Here is a 10,737-nt window from a genome sequence, read left to right on the forward strand (position 1 = left end):
AGGAGAGAGAGAAGGAAGGGAGAGATTGGGGGGGGGGGGGTTTGTGTTGAAAAAAAAAGAAGAAATAAAAATGAGGAAAGGATGCAGCCTTGTGAGCCAATTTAAGAAATAACTGCTGATGCATCAGCTATTGACTGTTTGAGGCGCTCGTGATAACGCTCAAGGCTGAAAACTAGGGGGGGGAGCAAAATGACAGCCTCAACCGCCTGGCAATAAAGTGCAGCGCGCCAGACCAAGGGAGCTCTAATTGACAGCTGTCAACCTAATGGGAGCCATGACGGAAGATTGTGGGAGAGGAGAGGCAAAGAAACACTGTTTAGAAACCATCAGCCACTTATCCTCAAGGAAAGGAAGGGGGGAATACGGGAGGGAGGGAGGGAGCGCTATAGTCCCCCCTCCCTCCCTCCCTCTGTGTCTCTTCCTCTGTCTTTCTCTCTATGATTGTCGTTTGTCTACTCGCCTCGCTTTTTTTTTCCTCATTCGCCTCCTATACTTTCTCTTGGCCCCCGCGCGCATAATCTTTCTCTTTTTACAATCTCATTACCTTTCTGTCTTTTGGCCCTATGATAAAATAGTTTAACTACGCAACAGTTCTCCCACTTTATATATCTGCTATCTCTCTCTTCCTCTCTGGCGTCATTGTGGGCAGGAGTGCAGCATTGAGAATAGCATAGAAGAAGAAGAAGAAGAAGAAGAAGAAGGCCATAACGAATCACACTGTCACTTAGCTGCCTGGGAAAGACTCACTCTATGCACAAAGTATAATGCAGGAAGCAGGACAGAGAGACTGGCACGCACAGAGAGAGGGAGAGAGACAGGGACTCAAAGTGTTTTCAGCTCAGCACACACACACACACACACACACACACACACACACACACACACACACACACACACGGTCAGGGACAAGCTAGTGACGGCAACATTTGGCGATTTAGTTGTACGTTTATTGGAGCTGCTGTGGCGGTAGAAGTGTCCTTTTGGCTAGGCTAAACTAAGTCGGTAGGAGCCAGGTTACCACACTGATTGTCATAACACCATGCTTAAAAACCCCTTATGGGATTGAGAGCCCACAATACAAAGAAAGGCCTATAGTTGCATGTAATGTACTAGTGAGCATAGTTCAATACAGAAAACTGGTGAGGAGAGATACGTCTTGTAAGCCCTTGTCAACCACTGGCATTGAAGGAACTAGTAAACATAAATATATCTCTTTTAAAAATATATGTTTAGTATTTTTATTTTTATTTTTAATAGTTTTACTAGTATTATGACTGAAGTTAGTTGATAACCATTTGAATGGTGGGTTGAGTCTGTAAGTCAGCGTCCCCACTTTAATCGTGAGAACACCTCTGCTTTTGACTTCAATTGTATCCCATACAAGACATTACTGTATGTCATTCTAAAGACAAGAAAAACACACAATCTCAATAAGTTACGTAAAGTTGTAAGGAATCATGTACATTTATAACACTACTTATAAAAGAAAACTCCTCAATCTGATTGGCCTATATAAGAATGATAACTGTAATGATTAGGACGTTAAAAGAAAAAGATTAATATGTACTAAGATTGGAAACTGTCGAATAATGAGCCTAAATGGACCACAACCTCTCAGATGAATTGATGTTTTAGCATGGCAAAATACATGTATGCGCAAAACGACAAAAAGTATTGGGTAAGGTATTTTCACTAGTCACTTCAATCCACAATATAACAGTACACACTACTATTTGACCCATTTGCTACAAAACTGCGTGAAAAAAAATGCATTTGCTAATAGTGGACCGAAGCAAAAGGTCTGTGTGTAAAATCGCTTACAATTATCTGAATCCTTCATATAATTATCAAGACCTTTTTAAACAAGGCTAATTGGCTCCATGTATTGACAAGATTCATTCAATCCTATTGACATCTTTATTGTATGGGTCTATCTTTAAGACTATGAGCCAGTACATTCTATAGTTCTATTCTAATATGTTGTATTTGTGTCAAGACGGACAAGATCATTTCCATTGTGATCAACATAAGATGTACTGTAAAAATACAAATGTCCTCTACGTACATCTTTAGAAATATATCATTCCTGTTAAAAATGTATTCTGCTTACAGCCGAGCAATTTGAACGTGTGTGTGTTTCTGTATTGTGAGTCTGTGACAGTGTGTACCCGCTACCTCCTGTGAATATCTGTGTGTGTGTGTGTGTGTGTGTGTGTGTGTGTGTGTGTGTGTGAGTGTGTGTGTGTGTGTGTGTGTGTGTGTGTAGTATGAGTGAGTATATCTAAGTGGGCCACTGCATCTCGACTTAGATCCACCGCGAGTGCAACGTTAACACACATCAAGCATGATTAATCTCTCGCTCTCATCTACAATCAATCACATGCACACACACACACACATGCACACACACACACACACACACAGAGGCAGAGGCAGAAAGAAATCACAGAAATCAGCTGCTTTTCCTCCTCGGCTGCCATCTATCTCCCCCGTTGGACAGAACCAGATCTGTCTCCGTGTTAATATTTACATAAATCATGCTTAGCCTCTTTGGACACCATGCTGATGATAGGTGTTTCTACTCTGGGAAAGTGTCATTGAGTAGCTAATAATGACCAGTGTCAACGTCATCAATCTGCCTATGGGGCTCACACACACACACACACACACACACACACACACACACACACACACACACACACACACACACACAATGCTATGTTAACACCACGCAGCTGCTATAATATATTGTTAAACATCCTTCATTTTAAACAACCCCACGTAGCTTCGAAACAATAGATATGTACGCGCACGTGTGATGATATAATCCGTGTAGAATTTGGAACTCAAACATGCAAGGTAAAACAAATATACTGGGTGTTGTTTGATGTAGCAAGCTTCCTCTCCGATAACAATGATCTGTTTGGACTAAAGCCTGGCTTTGAAGCCCACAGACAAAAGCCTGCCGCTCTCTCCTAAAAACGTCTGTCCGTTTTCCTGATGTCGGGAACGGTGAAAAAATAAATAACCTTTGCTGGGGATGGGGTGTATGTGCGCACATATACGTACATGAAGGGGCCACCTTGACATACACAGACCCGGGATTTTTTTAAGAACCAACACCTTTACAAACACAGGTTAAAGATCATGAAAAATCCTCACTTTATTTTATGTACAATTTGGCTTTTTCTACCCCACTGGTAGCATTCACGCTCATAGCACTGCCGCCACTGTCCAACGCCTCACCTGTGGCAAGATTGAAAAGGGGGGCCAGGTGTGTGTGTGTGTGTGTGTTAGTGAGGGGGGGGGCAAATGAGGACAGTGTAAGATCAAGTTGATTACATCCAAACGCGATGCCGCAGACCTAATTGGCGAGCGTGACAGTGTGCCGAGCTTGTCATCTCCAATCATTAGGCCTGTCGGAGATCCATCAGATGCTAAGGCTAATTAGCAGAACGCTAATGAAGCTGGCAAAACAACTCCTCTTTCTAGACAGGCTGAGTGCACGCCACCGCAGCCGGGGTGAAAAGTGTACGCTGAGAGTCAGAAGGGGTACCAATGCGTGGGATCCCAGAAAGGAAATATATAGAGCTGAAACTAAAAAACTTAAAGGTGGAGTGAGTGATTCTGTACTGTTTTCAAGATAATAGTTTTTTTGTCAAAATTCAGTGAATATCTCCTCACGATCCGTGAAAGAAATATGGTGTTTATACACAGCCTAGGTTCTGTAAACGGACATGTAAACAAAGGGTGTCTAAACAAAGGGGGGGGGGGGGGGGGGTGAGGCACGCCTTAGCTAGAAATACACCAGTTTTAGGGGCGCCTTTAGCTCAGTTGGCAAGGCGTCCCCCCCATGGGCCTCGGCCAGCAGCGGACCCGGGTTCGATTCCAGCCCGCAGTCGTTCTCTGCATGTCACTCCCCTCTCTACCCCATTTCAACTCTGTCTCTACACTATCAATAAAGCATAAAAATGCCCCAAAAAATATCTTAAAAAAAAAAAAAAAATACACCAGTTTTACAGAGCCTATTAGCGTATTAACACTGTTTTTTTTTGCGACGCGCGCATAAAGTACGGACAGGAAAATAAATGGATAATACGCTATATCGGCTATATCTTTACACATGCTGACTGTGATGCCACATATCAAGTGGATCTAGTGCACATTTGGCCTTTTTTTTTTTTTTGGCTATGCCCAATCCAATGAAAAGCACATGGAGAGCTCTAAATCAGCAGATCCAATGAGCAGCACTGACCTTTAAAAGCAGATTTACAAGTTTATCTCATTTTTAACGAATTTGATGGTTGAGTGAACCGCCGAGGCTCAGTACGATAAAACCTGCCCATCTCCCCACCGCAACTCTCCGTCAACATCGCTTCATTCTCAGGAGTGAGTTGATAGAGAGACAGACGGAATCACTGGCATAAAAGAGAGGGAGATTAAAAAAAATTAAAGGTTGTGGAAAAGACTCTGCCACCACCCCCCTCCCACCCCCCCTCCCCCCAGCCCCTACCCAAATTCCTAATCAAGGCCTATCATTTGCCATCCTCCCATAACTCTTTGCCATCGCTACGGCGCAATCAATTTGTCATCACTCTTTTGTGTGTGCCATGCAGTTTTCTCCTCAACCTTATAAGTTGCAGCTGTGGGTGAGAGAGGGATGGAGGGAGGGAGGGAGGGATGGAGAAAGGAGGGTAAAATAAAAAAAAGGAAACTGCCAATAGTCTAAAATAAAACTCCTCCTTGGCCTGCCTCGTGTTGGTTCTCGTCCTCTCATCAAAAGAAATAAATGGCTCATTTTCTCTCTCTCTCTTTCTCTCGCTTTCAGTGCACTCACTCGCTCATTCCGGTTGAATAAAAAGGCTCTCAGTCATCCCTCTATGCGTCTATCTATCTGTCTATCCATCCGTCCACCCATCCATCTATCCGTCCGTCCACCCCATTCCTTTAGCCCCCACCCATTGTGTCCATTAGGGCTAAAACATTTTGATCAAGTAAGGCCGTGGGCTGAGAATACATAAGACTCACTCTCACTGTGTGTGTGTGTGTGTGTGTGTGTGTGTGTGTGTGTGTGTGTGTGTGTGTGTGTGTGTGTGTGTGCCAGCCTCTGATTGACCATTAGGGCCATTGATGAATGTGGCTGTCAGAGGGCAGACAATTAAATCAAATATGAAACAAAGTCTCTCTGACACGGGCCCCCTTCTGATGGAGCAAAGCAGTCTTCCGCCAGGCGATTAGGCTAATAGTTACATTTTTCATAGCACTCTACTATGCAGTGTGCGAAAAAAAAAAAAGTATGTATTGCACGCCGCTTTACTGTATATGTGTACTATAAAATCATTGCAGCATGTCTTGTGTGCATGCACCGCTGCACATATGTAATTATGTGTGGTAGAATATGTGTGTGTGTGTGTGTGTGTGTGTGTGTGTGTGTGTGTGTGTGTGTGGTGGGTTGGCTGAAGGCAATTTTGGAGACTACACTTCCTTCAGAGTGAAACAAAGTTGCAAACAAGAGTGTGCTGAGGTAAAATGGCTTCCAAAACATGGCTTCAGGTCATGAATACCATTTGAAATAATTCAGGAAAATAAATGCAAATGGCGATAGGGTTTTCCAAAGTCACATTTTTACTACATACACAAAAGCTACACAAATATTTAAGGATAGTTTTTGTTTACCTGACTAATAAATATAATTTATAGTTTATGTACTGTGCATTATCTGACGAGAACATTAGAATTCGGATAAACTTCTTTTTTTCCCCACACATCCATTTCAATGGGAAAATAAAATAAAAGTTGAGTACCAAGTGTATCCAAGTCAAGTCAAAAGCCGAGGGATAAAAGAAAAAGGAAATCTAACCCAACAAAAGTATAAAAGTAAGAGATAAAAAGATGCAATTGAATGAAGGTGTAGACGGACTAGAGGTATTGCCAGGCCAGATGTGACTCCGACAGGCCATTCTTTGCAACCAGAGAGAGTGAAGGAAGGAGAGAGAGAGGGAGGGAGAGACAGAGGGAGGGAGCGGTGAGGGGAGGGGTGGAGGGGGGGGGGGGCTGATTTATTGACACTTATCGGGAATGGACAGATCAAAGGCTGGGCCCAGATGACAAGGCGATCAATCAGCCGTCAAATCAGAAGATGGCAATTGTCCATTAAAGCTCTCTCTTCCAGTATGCACTCCCTCCTCCGGCCTGTCAAATAATCTTTAGACTATAGGAGAAGAAAAGTCGTTCCCAGAAAACTAAGAAAAAAGAAAAACAGACCGAAAACCTTGACGAAAAAAAAAAACAAGGATGGTAGGATAGACATTTTCAGAGAGGTTACAATACAAGTGTCAAATAAATAGACACAAATGGCCGATAACCATATGAATAGTTGTATGTGAATAGTGTACAAATATAGTGATAGGATAAGGTATAACATATACTAAAAAAAATATACAGTAAGGTCATTTAAAGCCAACCTTGTGCATCAACGTGCATTCCAAATTCCTGCACAGCATGCTGCATCAACACAATGCTGTGAAAGAATTCCCTGGTATACTCTTGACAGCTATGTTTTGGAGAGTAGGATAATGTTTGCATGAGAACAGATAGTAATATAGAGAGGAAAATACAGATTGTAGTGGACACATGTGCTTAGAAGAGTTTTAATGTGTCAAAATGTTTTAGAGTTACCATCCTACTTTCTTTTCACAGAAATCAGCAAAGTCTCAAACGCCTGTGTGACATGTCAGCTGACCCTAAGGCTCTCCATTATAGATCCTTAATTCCACAGTCAATATCTACAAGCAGAGGAGGAGGAAGGAGGGAGGGAAAAGGGCCGGAAAGAGAGAAAGAGAGAGAGAGCGCAGTGAAAGACCCAATGATCTGAGGCCAGGAGAGACAAATGAAGAGGGGATGAGGAGAAGGGGAAAAAGGATTTTCACGTTGAACACACATACACACTCACTCACACACTGCCACTCTTTTTCTAGGACACATGCCCCGCTGCACACAGGCTGACCTGTGACCTCTCTGAGGGGCAATATAGGATGAATGCTCTAACTGCAGGCTCACACCTCACAGTGCCAAAAAAACCTGCTCTGCATGACACACAAATATTAAAAAATAACAAGAAATAATTATTTCCGCATCATCTAATATGATGATTCCATTGTTTTGTTTTTCAAAAAATCTGAAAATGGTGAAACATTGTGAATCATCACAGTGTTTTTTGGAAAGTGTCAGGTGACATCTTCAAATGTCTTGTTTTTGTCCAACCATGCGGGTCAATACCAAATGTTTTGATGATTCCATTGTCAGTGAGATTGCATTTGCACAATTGTCTGGCGTCTAAAAATGTGTTACACGTTAGTTTGAAATACAACACAATTGATGACCAATGGCCTAATTGTTTTTAGCTCTACGACTACACACCACAAAATAAAGAAAGAAATAAAATGAAAATTTTGAAAAAAAATGAAGAATCCCTTATATTGTGTATAACAAAGTACAAGTTGCCCAGGCAAATGGGATGCCGTTGTGGTCAGTTGCAAATCTCACAGCATGTTTAATGTTATTATTATTAAGTTAATTAACCCAAATTGTCCAAAACAATAAAAACGTGGAGAAAATCCACAAAGACAAATCCCTCATAAAGAAGTATACAAAAGGTATAGTGGTTGATATTGAACATCAGCTGGTTAGGATAGCATTGTAATGGAATAAATCATAATAGTATATAGTCTGGTAAAATAATGCAACAGTTGTGTTGAGGGCTCTGAAGCTGTGAAAAGTCTATACAGAGTGCTAGGTTTGCCACTGTTCGTTTGGGCTGTTATAATAGACTACAAAAGGCGTCGCAGCCATGTGGGTGAGGGAAATATCAATGAAAAGTAACTAAATGAGGGAGGCGTGGAGGAGGAGGGAGACAAATAGTGAGAGAAAGAGAGAGAGAGAGAGAGAGACTAGAGAGAGATAGTAATAGAGAGAGAGAAAGAGAAAGAGAGGTAAATTGCATGCAGAACCAAAGCAATGAGTGCGTACCTGAGGCGCGCCGAGGCGCTTGCTGCTTCCTCCGCGGCATGTCGTTCCTCCGTGGAGCCCGGCAGGGAGTTGTTCTATGGCCCCGCTGATCCGGGGGTTGCCTGGGGGATCCTCGGAAGCTTTGATACACAGTTGTCCCCCCCTGGGTGCGCTCTCAGGGCTCCCACATAGATCGGGGTGGGTGGGTGTGTGTTTGTAAAGAAGAGGGGAGGGTGTGCAGTTGTTCGAGCACACACACAAAAAAAGAAATCAGAGGAGGAAGAGCCAGTAGATGCGAAGATAGTAAAAAAAAAAATCAAGCCCCGGGCTGGTTTCTCTCTCCCGGTCGCTCGCTCGCTTTCTCGCCCGTTCCGACTTGGTTTGACGCGGTGGGAGCAGGAACAAGCTCCGCGCTGTATGGAGAAAAAGCCGAGCAGGGGAGGTTTTTGAAAAGCGCCTCCGTGTGATCCTCTTTACTTGGCTTCGGACGCTGCAACAGGCGACCTTGAAAGGGATAGAAAAAAACCCAAAATGATCGCGTCAGTCAAAAGTCCGCAAACAAGGGGGACAACAACACATCAAGAGCTGACACCACTGAAGCCCTGCGCCTTCTCTCTATACGGTTCAACCTCTCCGCCGCTGATAGGCGTCACGTAGCTCGCTGTCTCTCTCTCTCCCTCCCTCTCTCTCTTTCTCTCTCTCTCCATGCCGCTCTTACCCATCTCACTCTCTTTTCTGTCATTCACTGCCGTTTATTCCAAACGAGCAAAGGCGTAATCAGGGTTTGGTTATGGTCTTAAAATGTCAGTCCTAGGCTATTGCATATGGATCTGAGGAGAGGGAGCAGACGTGCATGCACTACACATGGCAGGCAAACAAAAACACAGATATACAGTATTCACATTCACAAGCACGCACACACACACACACGACACACACACACACACACACACACACACACACACACACACACACACACACACACACACACACACACACACGACACGCGCGCGCACATACACACACGCGCACACAACGGAAATGCACACTTACTTTACGGGCTGATCCTCCGCCGTGCTATCCATGAGGGGGTGTTTTCTCCGCTTATTTTCACACACAATTCAAAGCCAAAGAGGTGGACCAGCTGAAAAAACGTGCCTGGAACCATCTCATAAAAATCCACTCGCTTCTTCTGGCAAGTCCCACATGAAGCTCTGTTTTTTTTCCCCCAGTTTGTTATTCTCAGTAAAAGGAGGAGGAAGAGGAGGTGACGACCGAGAGGGACTGCTCGCCCACACGCTGCCCTGCCTGCCTGCCCGCCTGCCTGCTTGCCTGGCGCGGCTACAATATCTTGTACCGTGAGCGCTTTGAAAAAAAAATCCGCTGAGGGCAAGTCAGTCACGCAGTCGGTTGTGTGACTGCGCGTATGGGCGTGTGAGTGGGTGTGTGCGTAACTGCGCGCGCGTGAGTGTATCTGTGTGTGTGTGTGTTCGTGAGTGTTTGTGTGTGTGTGTGTGTGTGTGTGTGTGTGCGTGCGTGAATCGATGAGATACGTGCTTGATTGGGTCTCCCTTGTTGTAATAATGTACAGTCGTAGGAGGAGGAGGGACGGGCTCACGCTGTTCCCATGTATGCACGGTGTTCCGGAGCGCACGGATCAGCCCAGCTTCTAGCGGCCGACTGCCAAAAAGACTTTGTTGGCCGCCAGTGGTACTTTTCTCCCCCCCGTCGTTTTTTTTTCTTTTCTGTTCTTTACGTTGCCTGATAGGAGCTATTTAAATCAGCCACGCAGCAGCGAATCAGATGTGTCTCCCCCAACAACAACTGCGCCGCAAGCGATCGGAGAGGCGCAAAAGCCTGTCCCCCCCTTTCACTAGTGGTACCGAATGGAATAAAGAACTTTTTTTTTTCTTCCCAGGTAAGGTCACAATCCTCCTTGAGTTGACATGTAGTAGGTTATTCAGATAGTATCTGGTGAGGTCAACGCTCCCCTATGTTCCTCTAGAAGTCGCTTTAGATTTGAGGAATAAAAGTTTTTTTTTGGGATTCCACTTGAGTTGGTGAAAAAAAAATATTCTCCTGTAATTTTTTTTTTTTTTCAGGCAGTCCTCGGGTGCTAGAACGCCGTACCTTCACGGTGGTTAAAACAAAGGATAAACGCCTCTGGAAGAACAAGAGAGATAAATAACAGGGTGAGTTGCCAAATGCTGTCTTTCTTTCTTGCTTTCTTTCTCTGTCTCTCCCACTGTCTTCCTTTGCGCCAGATGTGGTGCTGCTTGCGCGATCGTCTCTCGCGCTCGTCAATAGAAACAGTCAGAGAAACAGTTTTTCTTCGTCGGATTCCGCCGAGGGAATCAGATTGTCCTCAGCCTTTTCTCCCTCCTGTCAGTTCTCCGTCTATAGCGGAGTCCGTCCGTCCCCTCTCCCGACCACCGGGGCTCGCTGGATGGATTGGTTGATTGCTGTCTCTCCGCCTGATCCTGGATGTTTTCGCCCAAATCTCGCCTGCTTGACTGCTGTGTGCGCCGCTCCACCACTGCATGCCGTTAGATCCGCCCAAGCATCTGTCCGTCTTTCCATTGGCGCATCCATCAGTGTCACACACACACATACGCGCATACGCGCGTAAACACACACACACACACACACACACACACACACACACACACACACACACACACACAGCTGCCGTGTGCACATTCCTTGTGATACTACAATACCCCCTCCCAC

General features: G+C 44.5%; 1 protein-coding gene across 1 annotated transcript in view; it reads right to left on the reverse strand.

Moving 5' to 3' along the window:
• Positions 1-10,520, reverse strand: part of tshz3b (teashirt zinc finger homeobox 3b) — a 40,619-nt gene extending 30,099 nt beyond the window's left edge. Inside the window, exons 1-2 of the mRNA XM_080050530.1 lie at positions 9,061-10,520; positions 8,029-8,511 (exon numbers count right to left, since the gene is read on the reverse strand). Coding sequence (XP_079906656.1) covers positions 8,029-8,068 — 40 coding nt within the window. The 5' untranslated portion in view covers positions 8,069-8,511; positions 9,061-10,520. The remainder of the gene's footprint in view (positions 1-8,028; positions 8,512-9,060) is intronic.
• Positions 10,521-10,737: the final 217 nt, after the last annotated feature.

The sequence above is a fragment of the Ammodytes marinus genome (genome assembly GCF_949987685.1).
Source record: "Ammodytes marinus genome assembly, chromosome: 1".
NCBI classification, from domain to species: Eukaryota; Metazoa; Chordata; class Actinopteri; order Uranoscopiformes; family Ammodytidae; genus Ammodytes; species Ammodytes marinus.